The sequence below is a fragment of the Anguilla anguilla genome, chromosome 10 (assembly GCF_013347855.1).
Source record: "Anguilla anguilla isolate fAngAng1 chromosome 10, fAngAng1.pri, whole genome shotgun sequence".
Lineage (NCBI taxonomy): Eukaryota > Metazoa > Chordata > Actinopteri > Anguilliformes > Anguillidae > Anguilla > Anguilla anguilla.
Genome location: NC_049210.1, coordinates 1,251,168 through 1,269,506, shown reverse-complemented (window position 1 = coordinate 1,269,506; position 18,339 = coordinate 1,251,168). Strand labels below are relative to the sequence as shown.

The 18,339-nt window shown below is 49.7% G+C and overlaps 1 protein-coding gene across 3 annotated transcripts in view; it reads left to right on the top strand.

Moving 5' to 3' along the window:
• mlxip (MLX interacting protein) overlaps positions 1–17,152 on the top strand; it is a 32,426-nt gene extending 15,274 nt beyond the window's left edge. Inside the window, exons 6-17 of one of the 3 annotated variants that reach the window (XM_035436402.1) lie at positions 1,427–1,691; positions 2,596–2,685; positions 3,600–3,694; positions 4,484–5,063; positions 7,744–7,847; positions 8,820–8,907; positions 9,275–9,387; positions 9,668–9,784; positions 10,548–10,678; positions 11,067–11,190; positions 11,360–11,489; positions 12,433–17,152. In XM_035436402.1, coding sequence (XP_035292293.1) covers positions 1,427–1,691; positions 2,596–2,685; positions 3,600–3,694; positions 4,484–5,063; positions 7,744–7,847; positions 8,820–8,907; positions 9,275–9,387; positions 9,668–9,784; positions 10,548–10,678; positions 11,067–11,190; positions 11,360–11,489; positions 12,433–12,554 — 1,959 coding nt within the window. In that variant the 3' untranslated portion in view covers positions 12,555–17,152. Of the gene's footprint in view, positions 1–1,426; positions 1,692–2,595; positions 2,686–3,599; positions 3,695–4,483; positions 5,064–7,743; positions 7,848–8,792; positions 8,908–9,274; positions 9,388–9,667; positions 9,785–10,547; positions 10,679–11,066; positions 11,191–11,359; positions 11,490–12,432 lie in introns of all 3 variants that reach the window. The other 2 variants (XM_035436401.1, XM_035436400.1) reach the window with 2 other exon arrangements.
• The last annotated feature ends 1,187 nt before the right edge of the window (positions 17,153–18,339 follow it).

Here is an 18,339-nt window from a genome sequence, read left to right as displayed (position 1 = left end):
CATTTTAACCACAAGCCTGAGGGAGCCGTTACCCTCGAGTGTGTTCAGAGAATGCGCCTTAATGCGGAGTGATTTTCCTGGACCTGACTCATCGGCACACGCATAAATCTAGGCGTATAACGCAGTGGCAGTAAAGTAGAATTTAACAAGACTTTTACTCGGCAGACTAAGTAAACCAACGCACAAGCCTTGCTCTGGATGTGTGCCCTCTGCATGCTGCACATGGAATCGGCATAAAGGTTAAATATCACGGGTTCCCCCCAACACCCTCTGCCACACCTCCACTAAATTCAGGAGCACCTCTGCAAACTTCAGGGAAAAATCAATAAAACCCTCAGACTCAGGTCTCCATGGACGCGGGGGGAAGAGGAGACGGTGGTGCGGTTTCACTAAATTGACACGGTGTGGTCATGGTGTTAGCAGGTCAGGTGGACTGTACTGTGAACAACGCGGCTCTCCGCTTCACACCAAACACACACTCAGACACACACACGCATACACACACACTCTCTCACACACTCGCACACACACACCGCTGCTGACCCTCTGAGGTTCTGTAGCCTGCCTAGCCGTGCTCCTGCTGAAGCCCTGCACACACGCGCGTGGCTGTCCCTAGCCGTGCTCCTGCGGAAGCCCTACACACACGCGCGGCAGGTCAGGCTCAGACGGCGAGTGAAGAGCCCTTTGTGCTCTTTATGAGAGCAGCGTGCCCGCGGTTAGGTCCCGCTGGGCGGGGCGCCTGATTGGGAGCGCGTGGGGACGCGTCAGAGGGGAACGCCGGCCAGATCAGTCCCGGGACCCGGGGTCCCCGTCCTCATTTCATTTAGCGCATTAAGAGTCCGCACACCACCGGGGGTCAGGACCTCATACCAACTTCTGCTCTTCAACCATGTCTTTGCTCTGCTGTCTTTTAGCCAGACTCATGAACTACAGCTGAAGACTGTTGGAATTAAAGCCTGTTGTGTGCCACTGTACTGTACTGTACTGTTATTTCTGTGTGTGTGTGTGTGTGCGTGTGTGTGAGCGAGTGTGTGTGTGTGTGTGTGTGTGTGAGCGTGTGTGTGAGCGAGTGTGAGTGTGTGTGAGCGTGTGTGTGAGCGAGTGTGAGTGTGTGTGCGAGTGAGAGTGTGTGTGTGTGAGTGAGCGAGTGTGTGTGTGAGTGAGCGAGTGTGAGTGTGTGAGTGAGCGAGTGTGAGTGTGTGAGTGAGCGAGTGTGTGTGAGTGAGCGAGTGTAAGTGTGTGTGTGTGTGTGCGCGAGTGAGCGAGTGTGTGTGTGTGTGTGTGTGTGAGCGAGTGTGTGTGTATGTGTGTGAGCGAGTGTGTGAGTGTGTGTGCGTGTGTGTGTGTGTGTGTGTGCGTGCGCATGTTTGTGCATTTGTGCTCTGCAGTGAACTGACGGCCTGCTTGTGCGTTTTGAACATTCAAGGGGGCGGAGGAACAGTTTTCGCTGTTTGGGGAGATCTTTCCCGACACCCGCCGTGTCTCCCTTTGCCAGGACGAGGAGGTGGCGGCGGCGGGGGGAGGGGTGGGGGCGGGCCGACGGGTGGCGCGAAAAAGCCGCGAGTCGCCCATTCCCATGGAGATGGACCCGCTCTTCGACATGGACGTGCTGATGTCGGAGTTCTCGGACACACTCTTCTCCACCCTGTCCTCTCATCAGCCCATCGCCTGGCCCAACCCCAGGGAGATCGGTGAGCCCCACCCCCACCCCCACCCCCACCCCGCGCCTCGCCCTGCATCCCCCCCCCCCCCGACCCTGCACCCCCCGACCCTGCACCCCCCCCACCCCGCGCCCTGCCCAGGAGAGTGCAGGCCTTTACACTGGTACCAGGCCAGGACTGCAAAGGGTTAAGGTTTCTGAAGAGATATCGACACCCAGAAGGGATCACGAGTACACTCGTGTCTTATGATGTCTAATTACAACAGGCACGCGCTCACACACAGACACACACACTTTCACTCTCTCACACACACATGCTCTCTCTCTCTCTCGCCCTCTCACACATACACACACACGCACAGTGTTTATGGAAAGTGAAAAGGCTGCTCTGATGTTTCCCTGGGGCCTGTGAGGGGTGAAAGCTCCTGACTTCCTGGAGCAGAGACTCGCAGGCCAGTGTGACATTTACGCCACCCCAACCCCCCACCCCTCCGCCTGCTCGCCCGCCCAAGTCCTGCCCGCTCAGGGGCCCCAGGCTCATCAGCAGCTCAGCCCAAACGTCACAGAGCCATAAACCAGGCCTGAGTGGGGCCTAAACCAGGCCTGAGTGGGGCCTAACCCAGGCCAGAGTGGGGCCTAACCCAGGCCAGAGTGGGGCCTAAACCAGGCCTGAGTGGGGCCTAAACCAGGCCTGAGTGGGGCCTAAACCAGGCCTGAGTGGGGCCTAAACAGCCTCAGGGTGGGGGTGGCCTGATCTGTGTTACAGGACAGGCTGCTGTTACCTGCTCACCCTCTCTGATCCTTCATCATCATCATCATCATCACCCCCTCTCTATCCCATATCCTCTCCTCTTCATCCCCTCATTCTCTCTCTCTCTCATTTTATCGCTCTCATAACCTCCGTTTTGTTTCTCTCTCCCTCTCTCTCTCTGCAGCTCATGCTGGTAACGCTGACATGATCCAGCCGGGCCTGATCCCCCTGCAGCCCAACCTGGATTTCATGGACACGTTTGAGCCTTTACAAGGTAACACGCCACTGCTGGAGAACTGCACACGCTACAGTATACTAAACGGTTATATTTACAAACACGCTACAGTATACTAAACTGTTATATTTACAAACACGCTAGCACACGCTACAGTATACTAAACTATGTTATATTTACAAACACGCTAGCACACACTACAGTATGCTAAACTATGTTATATTTACAAACACGCTAGCCCCTTTGAGCCTTTACAAGGTAACCCGTCGCTGCTAGAAAACTGGGTCATTTCAGGAGCGGTTTCAGTTTCCTCTCAAAGGGAACAGACGTGCTTCACTGCACGCGCTCCTTCGACAATCGCGAATGATTCAGTGACCTCTGAGCTCCACCCTTTCTGATAACAGCAGAGGCTTTACCACTGTGTCCTTGTCTCCTGGTGGTTTCTTGGAGATCCCAGAATGCCAGAGTCTGTGAGTTAAGGGTGTAAAAGCAGAACACAGCCCAGGGAATGCCAAGGGCACAGAAACGCACACAGTGCCCGCACATCTGCCAGTGAGCACGGATCCGCTTCAGTTAGAGGGCTGCTGGGAGGCGCACCCCGTTAAGGCTCCGTTCTGGCATACGGACGAGACCCACAGGCCGGCACTGGATCAGGACCATGCCGGTGCCAACTGCAGCTGAAATCCCTGAAGGGTGGTGGATCATTGTGGGAGAGAAGGGATTTTAGTCTGCGGGACATGTGTCCCTGTTTGCGCACTAGTGACCCCCACTGGTCAGTCAGGGTAACTGCAGCCTGCTTGCATGGACGTACAAAAAAGTATCACTTAAGAGGAAAGCATCAGTGTGCTCCACAGCCAAGATCCTCATATGTACTAAAAGAGTACCCTACTCAGGTAGACTGTGGTCATAACAGCCGTAACTCTCCCTCCCCCCCCCCCCCCTTTTTATTTCAGACTTGTTTCACACCCTCCGCCAGCCAGCATATTCCTCCGCCTCCCTCTCCACGTCAGCCATGCTTCCATCGCCTAGCAACAACTCTCAGACTCAGGTACAACACTCCGCCCCATTTACATTACATTACATTACATTATAGGTTCTTAGCAGACGCTCTTATCCAGAGCGACTTACAACAAGTGCATTACAAAACTCAGAGACAAGTGCTTTACAACATTCCTGCAAGAGAGCTACAATAGGTATAACTTTGCTTAGGTATAAGTGTGAATTGTACACCCTAATTTTTTTTTTTTTTTTTTTTTTTTTTTTTTTTTTTTTTTTTTTAAGACAACAGCCACTCAGATTGGGCCAGACACGGAATGTCTCCGTCACTACTGTTCTGATGTGTGTGCAACAGTGACAACAGCCAGGAGAAGCAAAACTTTATAATGTGCTTTTCAATAGTGTGAAATTATCATCTGTGCAATCATTTACTAGTACACGGCAATTACAGACCTGTGGCAAGATAAGTAATGGAAATGCCTGTGACCCTTTAGACACTAGTAACAGTTCCTTCAGATTGATCATTTTAAAAGAAACCTCGATTTTCACCAATATTCAGAATAAAATTCTTTCATTTTTTGTTTTGGTCAACATGTTATGTTCAAAATGGTCAGGGATCTGCTGCTCTTTTAAAAATGTACTGGAATCCGAAGAGTTTAAAATGTATTTGACCCAGATCTGGTTATTTGTAGTGCAGCTGGGGGCTGCGTTAGGCTGCATGCTACTGCTGGGGGATTGTGGGTGAGTGATGTCATCGCTGAATCATGTGGAAATCAGTGGGAGCCTCTGTGTGCTGCAGCTGTTAAATTCTCCCTATTTTTGGGTTGTGCCCCTGCCCCAGACCTCCCTGCTGCACCCGGCCCTCTCTGCGGATTCCTCGTCTGTCAGTCTGGACCACCGGCTCATTGGCTCACCCGCCCCCGGCTCCGCCCCCATGGTACCAGCATTGGCCAATCACAGCAGCGGAAGCTCCGCGGTCCTTGGCTACGCCCAGCACTACGTGCCCCAGTACTCAGGGGGCCTGCCCCCGATGTCCAGCACCGCCAACGCGAACATGACCGTCGCCGCCGACCCATCGGCCCTGCCCCCGATGCAGGCCCCGCCCCCCGGCCCCGCCCCCATGCCCCTCCCCCTGCAGGGCCAGGTTTCCAAGGCGACCCCGCCCCCGTCCGTCATCACGCACACGGCCTCCTCCACCGTCCCGCCCAGCGAAGCCGCCACCACCTTCAGCCAGAGTTCGGGATTCACTCTTCCCAGAATGCCCTGCAAAAGCACACTCCAGCCCACGTCGGTCCCGCAGCCCACCCAGACCTTCGCCCTGCCCAAACCCATCCAGCCCTCCAGCGCAGCCAAGAAGGCCCGGCCTGTACAGAGGATAGTGCCCGCCAGCACCATCCCCGCCCAGCACCTCATCTTAGCAGGTACCTCAAATTCTGCTGAATACGCAACTTTTCAGTTTCTCATTCCAACCAAAAAGTCACTCAAAATTAGCTTAGATCTCTCAGAGAGAAGCAGCAGCTTTTACACATGTACGTACAGACTAAATAAAAATATGCTCTCCTTCGTCCCTGAGCTTGTTTAACCAAAAGGTTGGTAAAGGGACTAAGAAATGTAACCTGAAAGTATGATGCACTGATGGATATCGACGTTACTACATTAGATCAAAGGCGAATGTTGATAGCCAGATTAAACGTGTCTGCAGTGGATTGCTCTTGCTGTATTTTTCTTTCAGTTCCCTCTGTGATATTTCCCACGAATTAAAGCTGCAGTTGCAGCTTCCCCTTCCTCTTAAGCTGCTATCTGACGCAAGCTGTCCTTGTCCAAGTTTAGTTGGCTGTGAGTGGCGTTATCAATAGGCGCGCCCTTAATTTCATTATTACCGACTTTATTAACCAGAAGCTGCAGAAACTTAGTTTTGATAACGTCTGTCGGACTTGTGCCTGTGGTCTGCCACTTCGCGCATATCGCTTTATTTACTGTAACTGATAACGGTCGCTAAACCGCGGTATCCTTCCCAGGCGCGGGTTCGTGGTAGACGCGCAGTAACACGCACGAGGAGGCGCGTGTGAGAGTGATTTCGCACCGGGAACTAACCGCTAGCCACACCCCGTCGTAGGCTACCAGGCCAATGTAGCAACATGAAAAACAGACACCGTCGCAGTAGAAAACCGTACAAAAAGATGTTAAATGAGACAAAGTCCACACACCGCAATATGCTTTTGTGCTACACAGGAACACACGAAACTCTAATTTACAGAGACACCAAAAACTTTGCTACAACCAGGAAGATGACGTCAGACAAATTATAATTCAATCCCGGACCTGAACCCCCATTTGTTACATACTTTCTTCCTCTCCGTTTGTGCAATCCAAAAGTGTGATGCGATGACGGTTATTGTATTAAAACATAAACATGGCACTGCCCGTGGAGCTTGTTCTCAACTCCCCAGAACACTGGAAAAGCGGGGGGGGGGGGAACCATTTGACTCACCGATGGTTGGAGGTTAAACGAGGCGAGGTTATCGTTCCGAGCCGGGCTCCGGCGGCGTGACGTTCCGCTGAGCATCTTTTCGCAGTATTTTTGTTTTTGTTTTGTTCTTATAACCCGTAAATGGAGATTCCTTCAGGTGGTGGACGAACAAGACAAAAATACGGAAACAATCCGACCAGAGTGAGAATTTTAAAAACTGAAGGAGACGCGGCTGCCAGCAGTGCCAGCAAAAAAAAAAGGAAAACTATGGGAAAGATAAAACCGCATGAGAGACTGTTGCCGGTCGTTCCAAAACGAGAACTAACAAACCAAAATTCAGCACAAACAAAATTCAGGTCATTCGCTTCAAAACCAGCCTTCTGCCCATAGAGCTCCTCTTTGTCTCGAGTCTTTTAATGATTTCCCGCCATTGCAATTAAGCTCGGACCTGAGTCAGGTGGGCCGAGGTAAAACCACTGGGGAAAAGGGGGCGGGGTTACAATACACACCCGGTACAGTCTCCGAATCAAAGAAATAAAACCTGCGCGGTGCGTGCAGATGCATAACAGACCAGACAAAAAAGTCGTGTAAAGTATGAACATAAGAAAGACACTAAAGTAAAATTAGTGCGGGTTACTGACACGAGTCGGCTGACAGGTTTTAATCAGAAAACTTAATTTTAAAGCAAAGCAACTATAAGAAGTGACGTTTAAAATATTAAAAGTTAAAGTCTTAAATGATGGGGAAAAATGTCAGATTATTAATTAACCTTAAAATGAAGAATCAACTGGTTCTGAGTGGAATCGGTAACTGTGAGCAGCTATTTGACTGTAACGAACTGTTCCAGGCAACTCCCATAAGCAAGACTTGGAGCGTAAGAAATAACAAGTGCCTAAGAGTCTGCAAATGATTGTTGTGACGAATTGGGGAGAATTTGCACTGAACATGCGTGCAGGCGGCTTGCTCTAAATTCAGTTCTCTCAACGCATCTGCTGAAAACTGCACTTAACAGAATAGGCAAAGAGATTCGAATCTCTTTGTAATAGGTCCGGCTTGGGGTGCTGGTATTTTGTTTACCACATGGGGGCAGTGCTATATCGTGAATTCAACAGCGACAGATTTTACCTATCGAGGTTCTGAACGTTATAAACAGGATATGAACAATGGGGTCATGCTTAGTGAATCACTGATCTATCAATCAGTTAGGCAATCTGTATCTTATGACGCAGCATTTGCCGTCAGGGTGTCACACTGAACCTTATTCAAAGGGTATCGAGGAGGAGAAAAGATATATTTAATATATTTATATTTAATCCAGTGTGTTTAAAAAACCAAAGAGTAATTCTCTGAATTGAGGAGAATTCTGTGATAGTTGTGTGAAGCAAAGACGTGCAAAAGGACAATGTTATATTTACACACTGAACATGAACGGTTTTAGGAAAAGGAAAGCCAGTGCTTTTAGGGTTGGTAATGGAAAGCTCAGGTGCCCTTAAAAGAACTACAAGGTGGCACGTACTCAAAGTATTAACATATCAAGTGAATGAATTTTTTAAAATGATAAAATGTGTATTTCGTCCTCCCTGGTGCCCAAACATGACTTTATCTTCCTGTTTTTGTTTCTACTTCTTTAGCTCCCTTTCCGGGGCACCCCAACGCGGTGATAGTCACGCCCAGCCCCTTAAAGGCCGACGTGCTCCCCCAGACTGGAATGGTCATCACCTCCTCACTCGGACGGGTAACCCCAAAACCCCCACGTCCAGATGTTTAAAAAATAATAATAATTTAAAACATTTTTTAAAATGTATTTATTTATGGTCTAGGATACTCATAAGTCGTTGTCTTGATTGGCTCAGATAATTCGGCACTGTGTCCTCCTGGCAGGACGCATTACTGAGGGTTTTTTAGAGCGGGACGGCGTGGCCACAGCGTAGCGAAACTCAGGTCACAGTCAGATGCTGATTTGAAAGACTTTTAACTCTTTAAATGCGAGTCAAATCTGGGGTTTTTTTTCATGGAATGTGTGTTGCCGAGCAAAAATGTACAATAATTACAAAATAGGAATTTTGTTGTAAAATATTGGTGCGTATGTTCTGCAGTTGGTAGGGATGGCTTTTTTTTTTTACTGGTGTTGGAAGAGCTGGGGGGGGGGGGGGGGATTATCCAACCCCGATCTGCGCCAGATGATGATGTGTAGACGGGCTTTTCCCTTCTGTTCATTGGCAATCAGAATAATGAGTTCCAAAGTATGAAATCTGCCTAAACGCCGCCCCCGTCCCGCCCCTGGACGGACGGTTTGAGGTGTCATCAGGGATCCCAGGAGATAAGGTCTTTCCTGTCTAGTGTAGACGGTTTCTAGCATCAGCACTCCTCACCATTTTACACCAGTAAGCGGTTATGCTATCAGTAACACGCCTTGACCCCAGTTTCCTCTCCCTCTTATTCTCTCTCTCTGATGTTACCTGCTCACCCTCTATGATCCATCATCTCTCACTTTCTCCCCCTCTCCCTCTCTCTCTCCCTCCCCCTCACCACCTCCCTCCCTCTCTTTCCCTCTGCCTCCCTTTCCCTCTCTCCCCCTCTCTCTCACTCTCCCCCTCCCCCTCCCCCTCCCCCCCCCCCCCTCCCTCGCCCCCCCTCTCCCTCCCCCCCCCCTCCCCCCCCCCCCCCCCCTCCCCCCCAGGCTCCTGGTTTCCACATCCTCCCGCAGTCTCAGAAGTCTCCACAGGCGATCGTCCCCAAAGAGGAGACGGCCTCCTCCTCAAACGGCGGGAAGCAGGCGTCCTCCGCCAGCAGCGGTGAGGAGTCACACCTGTGCACCTGTCTATCACCTGTGCACCTGTGCATCACCTGTGCACCTGTCTATCACCTGTGCACCTATATACCTGTGCACCTGTCTATCACCTGTGCACCTATACACCTGTGCATCACCTGTGTGCCTGTACACCCCAAACTGTAGGGGAAGTACAGAACCATCTAGAATGTGATTGTATGCTGCAGCATTAAGATTTGCTTTCACTGGAGATCTCAGGGGTCTGCAGAAGGGTCTTGGCTGCACCCTGCTCTTCAGCGTTTGTCGCTGCACGCTCTTAATTTGGAGAGTCAGAACCTGTCCTTTCTGCCCCCCTCCCTTTTGCACCTGTGCCTGCCTGCCCATTTTGCCAGTGCGGGATGGGTGCTGTTCAGGACAGGGGTCTCCTTGCGCCCCGGACCAGGTCCCCAGCCCCCAGTCGCCCCACAACAGCTGCAGCAGCCTGGGGAAGAACGAGTCCAACCAGGTACCGCAGTCTCATCCTCTCTCTGTCCTCCTGCATATATTTATTACTATTATTATTATTATTATTATTATTATGGGCTGGACTGCAACAGATGCAACAAATGCAAATGTCTGTGACTGAGTGAGTGACTGAGTGATGAAGTTACACCATTGGTCGGCTGGATGAAGTGTGTTAGGTCCAGCCATATACCAGGTTTTGACCGTTGTCCTTATTTGGAGCGTTTACGTGCGTTTTCTCTGAAGCCGGTCCCTTCTCTCTCTCTCCTCTCTCGCCCGCTCAGAGTCGGAGGGTGAATCACATTTCCGCCGAGCAGAAGAGGCGCTTCAACATCAACATCGGCTTCAAGACGCTGTGCAGCCTGGTTCCCACACTCAAGTCCCAGTGCAACCTGAAGCCCGTACGAGCCGTGCGCCTTTCATCTCCCGTGTCACACAGCACCGCAGCTACTGTCTGATTTGAGAACGGAAACATTAATCTGCAGGTCTGATAGATGATCAAAGCTGGCGTGTCATGAAAGGTCCTCAGTTGTCCACAGCGGACGTGTGAATGTGTCTCCAGCATTGTTACTGCAGCGTTGTAGGGGCGACATAGCTCAGGAGGTAAGAGCGATTGTCTGGCAGTCGGAGGGTTGCTGGTTCAAACCCCGCCCTGGGCATGTCGAAGTGTCCTTAAGCAAGACACCTAACCCCTAACTGCTCTGGCGAATGAGAGGCATCAATTGTAAAGCGCTTTGGATAAAAGCGCTATATAAATGCAGTCCATTTGTCTGGTAGGGACATAGTGGGGACATTGCGGGGATGTTGTGGGGACGTTGCGGGGACGTTGCACAGTAGCTGATGGGTACTGCTGTGGCGTTACTGCAGCGTTGTAGGGACATAGTGGGGACGTTGCGGGGGACGTTGTGGGGACGTTGCGGGGACGTTGCGCAGTAGCTGATGGGTACTGCTGTGGCGTTACTGCAGCGTTGTAGGGACATAGTGGGGACGTTGTAGGGACGTTGCGGGGACGTTGCGGGGGACATTGCGGGGGACATTGCGAGGACGTTGCGAGGACGTTGCGGGGACGTTGTGGGGACGTTGCGGGGGACGTTGCGGGGACGTTGCGGGGACATTGTGGGGACGTTGCACAGTAGCTGACGGGCAGTGTGGCTCTCTGTGAAGCAGATCAGTAACGCGGCGACGCTGCAGAAGACTGTGGAGTACATCGGGAAACTGCAGCAGGAGAGACTCAGCATGCAGGAGGAGACCAAGCGGCTCCGCGAGGAGATCGAGGAGCTCAACGCCTCCATCAGGTGCAGATGCTCCTCAACCCTACACCTGTACCTATTTATATACCTGTACCTGCACATACACCTGTACCTGCTCACACACCTGTACCCGCTGATACACCTGTACCTGCTCACACACCTGTACCCGCTGATACACCTGTACCTGCTCATACACCTGTACCTGCACATACACCTGTGCCTGCTCATACACCTGTACCTGCTTGTTTGCTCGGGTCTTCCAGCTCGTGTCAGTGATCGTTTGCTCGGGTCTTCCAGCTCGTGTCAGTGATCGTTTGCTCGGGTCTTCCAGCTCGTGTCAGTGATCGTTTGCTCGGGTCTTCCAGCTCGTGTCAGTGATCGTTTGCTCGGGTCTTCCAGCTCGTGTCAGTGATCGTTTGCTCGGGTCTTCCAGCTCGTGTCAGGAGCAGCTGCCGGCCACAGGAGTGCCCATCACGCGGCACCGCTTCGACCACATGCGCGACAAATTCGACGAGTACGTCAAGAGCCGGACCCTGCAGAACTGGAAGTTCTGGATCGTATCCTTTTAACTGGACTGCCTTCGGGCCAGGAGAGGTTCACTGCATAATCCACACTACACACTGAACACTGCACACTGCATAATCCACACTACACACTGCATAATCCACACTACACGCTGCACACTGTTGGGTTTGAGCCTTGACGCCCCCCCCCCCCCCTCCCCAGTTCAGTATCATCATCAGACCTCTTTTCGAGTCCTTTAACGGCGCGGTGTCCACCAGCAGCACGGAGGAGCTGTGTCAGACCACCCTGCTGTGGCTGGACCAGCACTGCTCTCTGCCTGTGCTCAGGCCCAGTAAGCATTATTATTATCGTTGTACATTTATCATTCTGCACCATCTTCCCTGTGCAGGGCGCTAAACTTGTCTGGGCACATGCGGTGGCCACGCACAGGAACAGGTTATCCCTGTGGCTAAACAGGCTCCCAGTGAGAGATTTCCCCTCGGTGTGCGAGAGGAGGAACTCCTGCTGGGTTACAGAGAGGACAGGGGCTGCCAGTGCCGCTGCGCTGCGTCTCTCTGCTTTCTGTTTGCACGACTTGCCGAGTCACTGCGTCGCGCAGCGAGGAGAGAGGAGCTTATCTGGAGATCCGTATCGCCCCTGCAGCTTTTCCTCAGTCAGCAGGAAAGTGTTAGCAAGTCACGGAGAAAAGACAAGCAGAGAGATGGCCATTTCTGATACGTGTTTTTGTCTTTTTTTCCCCCCTCCCACAGTAAAAACAAGCTTTTTTTTTTTTTATATTTTATTGAGTCAGTCACCACTTTTCCCCCCACTGGGTGAAAGTGTCAGAGATGTGTGAGTTAAGAGGTTGTAGATTAGCGAAGCGTTTGAGCTGCCGCGCGCTGCAGCAGACCCAGCCGCGAAGCTAACGCGGTGCAGAGATTTGGGTGCTGGTGCACTCTGGGTAATTGCCTGACCTGAAGCCAGTGCTAACGGCCCCCTGCGGGAGCGGAGAGAACAGGAAGTGCGCGGGCTGATCAGGCTCGCGATACCGCGGGGCACGAGGAAGCGCTGTGCTGAGAAGTCTCCCCCCACCCCCCAACCCCACCCCACCCCACCCCACCCGCTTTCCTGTGTAGGGGAAACACGAGCAGCCAGTTTTAATGCGCTGTCATTTAACATGCAGAGGATGGGGGGGGTATTCATGGGGGGGGGGTGGTTGTGGGGTGACGCTGGGTAGCAGGCCACTGTAACGTATTGTTTTTTGGTGTGTGTGTGTGTGCCCCCCCCCCCCCCAGTGGTGTTGGGTACACTTCGCCAGCTCAGCACCAGCACAGCCATCCTGACCGACCCAGCGCTGCTGCCCGAGGAAGCCGCCCGCGCCGTCACCAGCGTCCACAAGGGGGCAGGAGAGTCCTAGCCCCACAGAGACCAGGAGGGCTGGAGAAGAGGAGAGCTGGAGGCGGGGCTTAAGTCACGCTCCCCCCACCCCCACACCCCCCCACCCCCTCGCTGGCAGTTGTCCTGTTGGTGCTCCTTTTCTGTGCAAGCAACACCGCCAGTGATACAGGGGGCGCTGTTTTCAGGAGTTTCACTTCTTCCGTGCCTTCTTGTGACGTGCACAACGTTACCAGCTGATTGGTCCACAGAGCTCTATAACCTCTCTGGATTGGTTGGCCTCCAGAAAGATGAGATCGTCTTCCAGGGGGAGGCGTTTGTTAGAAAATTTCTTTGGCAAAATTTTAGGCCATTTAATTTAGAATTAGCTCTTACCTTTTTTTTTTAGTTTTTAGTTTCTTTAAGCCAGTTAGTACATGATGAAAAGAAACCAACACCAGCGAAAACGGGAAATCCGAATAGCTACCTATAAAGGGAATGAGGTTACCGCGGTAACCTGCGACTCTTGCTGGATTTAGACTGTCAGCTTTCGTCGCGCTGGAGAAGTGCAAACCAAAGGGAGAAGGAGGGCGGGCGAGTCTCAGCCGCGGCGTACGAACCCGACTCCTCCTGCGAGCCTCGCCACCGCGGGAAGCGTTACCTCACCTGGCGGTATTGGGGGGGGGGGGGGGGGGGGGGGATGGGCCGCGTGGCGACCGCCGTTTCCGCCGCGGACTCATTCCGCTGCTCAGGGGGCCCCGCGGGACTCTGGGACTGCGTGCGGCGGCTCTCGGCTCGAGGGCGGCGATGGCGAGGTTCGTGTGTAAATGTTTTGAATTGTTCTTTTTTTTCCCATTGTTGTTGCTGTTGCTGTTCGGCACTCGACACGCCCAGTTTTATTAAATATCCCTTCGCTCGCTGGCACTGGTGGTTCGTCAGGCACCGGCATAGGTTTTTATTTTTATTTTTACCGCTCCGTCAGTAATCTCACGATGGGTGAACTCTGGAACATGGAAATCTGCGTATCCGCTGATCTCTCTCCATCTCCTGCCTCAGTGTTACTGCATAGAGGCTGCCCACAGAGGCCACGGAACAGGGATCAGCGAGCATCAAACTCTGTGTAAAAACCGTCTCTGTAAATACCACCGTGCCCTGGCTGTGTGCCTGCTGCTGCCTGCCTATCAAATCAAAATCTGCTGGGAATCCCCAGAAAATCTGGTACCAAGGGCCACGTGTACGGAAGCCGAATTTAGGAGCTGAGTGCGTTACTGTCGGTATGAGGTCAGTGACTCGTTTACTAAGATTAGGGTACAAAGCGGGCAGTAGTTCCACAGCCTGGGGAAGTGGCCTTCTACAGCTCACTGCACAAACGCACGCGTGAACGTTTTAAAACAATGTTTGTTGTGCACAGCGAGGTATCCGCACGGCTTGCTATAAAAATGGCGGCTGAGGGAATGCCTTCCACGCTAAAGCCAGCTGAGCTCTCCTTTGCCCGAATAATAGCTCAGATCTGCTGTCTGTGCAGAATGTAACGAAGCCAACACAAAATGCACAACAGTAAAAATAAAAATGGAAAAGACTTGCCCAGGTGGAGATAGGAAAGAAGTCAGTTGCCAGGATGTCCCCCGATGGCTCGATAGTGCCTCCGCTGGTCACTTGTGTGCCTGCAGTCTGCCTGTGCCAGAGGTACAAATGCAAAGTTGTTTTTTAAATAAATAAAAAAATACAGATGAAACGAGTGTATAGTTGAGATATTTGCGGTGACTCTCAGTTTTACGTGAGTATAAATCACTCGGAAGATGAGAGTGAGCACCTGCTGCTCTGAGATCTTAAACGTAAAAATCGGAAATACACCCCTTCCCGATTTAATACGTCCGCAAGGTGCATGCATGTGCAGTTCCATGAACATCGGAGCCGACATCATCCCAGGAGAAACTTTTTAATGGCGTGTTGAATGGAAATCGCACACCAGCGACCCACGCAATCATTTACTGAGTCTGGCCCAGGGTTTGACCACAAACATGGCCCTATGAACCCTAACCCTAACCCTATCCCGAATCTGGCCCAGGGTTCCACCGATTGCCAGCCACAAACATGACCCAGCAGCGGGCAGGGTTTCTCTGCCAGTGTTCAGTCCACTTAACGGCTTCTGTGTTCAGGATTAAGTGTTCAGTCCACTTAACGGCTGCACCCTGACCAGCTCAGAATTGTGAATGGTTGCTGTCGATACCTCTTGCAATAAAAAGCATTTTTGAATGTCGGGTGTTAGAATCGGAATTGAAATAGATTTATACTTTGCTTGAGTGCTCAGGGTTTACATTAAGAAGCCGAATGGAATGTTTTCTAACCAAATAAACCAGAAAATCAGGGTATTTTCACTGCGGACACATTGCAGTGAAAGCACGCAGGTTTCATACTTGTAATAACCTGTTTTTTTTTTTTTGCAATCAAAGAATTTGTACATTTCAACATCAGACTTTTTGTACCATGTGGAATATAGTCTTCTCTGAAATTCAGGCTCGTTTGCAATGCTGACTCATGAGTTATATGCTTGTATTTTCTACAAGGAGCTGAACAAAATGCATGTTTTGTTTCACACGTTTTCATGAATATTCAAGGTTTTTTATGGCACTTTTTTGTATGAACACCGACAGGAAATTATTTGGGGGTGTACCCATGACGAGCTCAAATTTATCTTTCAATTAAGTGAAATTCCATTTTTCAGCCGAACTGACAAGTTTGAAATTGACTGGATTCCCAAATCTGACTCTACTCAAGCGGTGGCTAGCTCACGCAGTCTCTGAAACATCGTTTTCATTTTCGGCTGGACCGCGACAGCGGGGCCAGCCCTATAAACACGAATGCCTGTGCCTGAGTGACTGACTGATGAAGTCACGCCATTGGTCGGCCGGTTCGGTCCAGCCACACGCTAGGTTTTGACCTGGTCTTGTTTTTAACCAGGCTTTGCTAGATGCAGTGATCTGCGTGACCGCCTCGTCCTCAAACGAAAATTGAACTTTGTGTGCGTACATCTTTATGAAAAGACCTTTAAATATGTTACAGTGTAGAGCTGGTATGTATGAATTTTATTTATTCTGAATTCTGTTTTGCTGCATCCTCATGTTTCCGTATCAGATTTAGGATGTTGTTTTTTGTTATTATAGAAGCAATGAAAAGGGAAGTGATGTCATACATTTATAACTTTATTAAGTGCCCTAATAAGATGGCAAAAGCATATTATTTCTCAAATTCTGTTCTGGCTTTGGTGGCAGACAGCAACAGAACTGTCTTTCACTTTTCTATTTTTTATTTTGTAATTTAGCAATCATATTTTGTTAGAACAGACAAACCACTTAGGGACACCTTTAGATGGGATGCAGAATATTATGTAGTTTCACTAGCAAGTGCTTCCTGAGTTTACACAGTTTGTTTTACACATCAGCATCAAAGTTTAGTCAGTAATTAGACCCGATTTGATGATGATGTATTTTATTCATCCCACAATTTTTATTTTATTTTATTTTACACTTTGTGGTCGTCTGCCTATCCAATTTGTTTTTCCTGCATCCAAAACACTAGACACAGGAGACAGTTGTGCATAGCCTGCCACAGTTGGCAGAACTGGCACAATGTGGATTTGAGGGGCCCTACATGCACCGGAAGTGTGTATTTGAGGGCCCCTCCATGCACTGGCACAGTGTGTATTTGAGGGTCCCTCCATGCACTGACACAGTGACTTATCACGATGAAGAACACTGCAGCCCAAAACTCTAACTTCAAAACTATTGGGAAACAAAGCCCCTTGACTCATTTTGTCTGCTCCATTCAAACCACGCAATGACCTTATTTTGTTTCATACATTGTTTACTAATGGTGGTATGATCTGTTTGTAGGGCAGGATGCCGTTTCTCACGGTCACAGAATCAAATAAAGTAACTTGGGTCTGTGCAAAACTTTTCTTTTCTTTTTTTTTTTTTAAAGCATTGCTCCACATTTGCTAAGTGAACATTTGCCACATCAGTTTTTTTTTCTGGGTCATTTTGCAATGATGTTATTTCATGATTCATGAGTCAGTTTGCCCCTCCAGATGATTTTTTACCAACAATAAGGGCAGATGTGGTTTAGATAGCATTTGAAGCCTTAAACTGCATCAGTGATATACTCTTTGTATTTTTGTGTGACCTCCAATCTCCTTCTGCGGGGGCCTGGTTTTGCAGGTGGTTAATGTGACTTGCAGGTCAGATGCAGTATATTTGTACGATACTCTATGCAAAGAGGAGCGTTCTATAGCCTGACTGGTGTGGCTGTATCGTAGTGAGGATGTTCTGTTTTTGGTTCTCTGTACGCTGACTAGTCTGTTTGCTGAATAACCAGCGTTCCTGCTTGTGTAAATCATGAGACCTGAGAACCTATTTTCTTTTTTTAATTATTGTTATTATTTTTAGTGCATGTGGGATAAATTATTTTATGTGGTAAGCTTTTAATTTCTTATTTTGATATATATCACACTGGGGTTTTCAGGATCTTGATGATAAAGAACCATTTTGTCTTTTGTTTCCTTGGTTTCAATATTGTAAATATTGTATTGTTCTGTGTATTTTCTTCTACAAAGTAAAGAAAGCCAAATGCTGTTTTTTTTCATATGGGAGGTCTGTGTTTCTTTTGTATGTAAATCCGTAAGACGAACAACTCGAGAGCTTACAGTTGTCAGTAACTAAGAATGATTAACTATTCACATTATTAACATGACACAGTGATATTTAATGCAGATAAAGTACCTCTAAATGGTGGATATTTTAGCTTGAGTTTTTTAATGACATATCCCTCAGAGAAAGTCTGTCAAGGCACTCTTAAGTAACCGGCGATCAAAACAATCAAAGCAAAATCACCATCGCCAGCAAAAACGTACTTGCTTATTTCGTTTCCGTATGTAGGCTTATCAGATGGCTCAAATACTGTTGGTAGCTGTAACAGTCAGTATCGTATTCGTGGCTGACTAGATAGCCAGGGCTCTGCATCAGAAAGCAGGATTGCTGATTTAGCTGGATAACTGCACTGAGTAAAACTCGCAACCCTCCCAAATCTGGAACGCGAAATGAAGTTAAAAAAAAAATTTTTTTTTAAAGCTGTTCTGGGTTTTACTAGCTGCAGTTATACAGCAAGCTCAGTACTCCTGCTTTGTGATACAGGCCCCAGGTCTAGCTGGATGAGGGCTTTTATATTTGTTATGTTCAATATACATGAACTCTAAACACATCTTAACAGTAGGTGGCCCCGTTTTTCCGAATTAACTTCCGAGATTTATAAGCTTGTCCAAGATTTCTTTTTCCCCGCTCTATGAGAGAGAAAGTAGATGCGCTCACATAGACACCGCCCTGTACTACACGTCATGCACATCCTGTACAGGCAAACCCAATTTGTTTTCAGCGTGCTAATGCATGCATTATGTCTATTCAGCATTGCACGTTATGTTAGAATGCATATAGACACCAGGCCACTGTGGAACATCATGTGATATATAGCGCTTTCAGAATAACTCTGTAAACCAACCGCTGGCAGGGCCCATTTAATCCAGGGTCAATAAAACGTTTGTACTCCAGACAAAACGTGGCCCCCCGACCGTGCCAGTGCTGGTAGCTCCGCAGGGCGATGTGCGGTTGCCAGTTGAATCGCGGGGGTACGGGGGGGTTCAGTCGGTTAGGGGTCCACACTCGCCATCTGGCAACCCCCGCTGGTCAACTGCACCCTAAAGCCGCATGTGAAAGGTCTTCCTCCGACTCCGCTCTGCGAGAGCTCAGCTGCAGTCTGCGGTGTGAAAACAAGCAGCT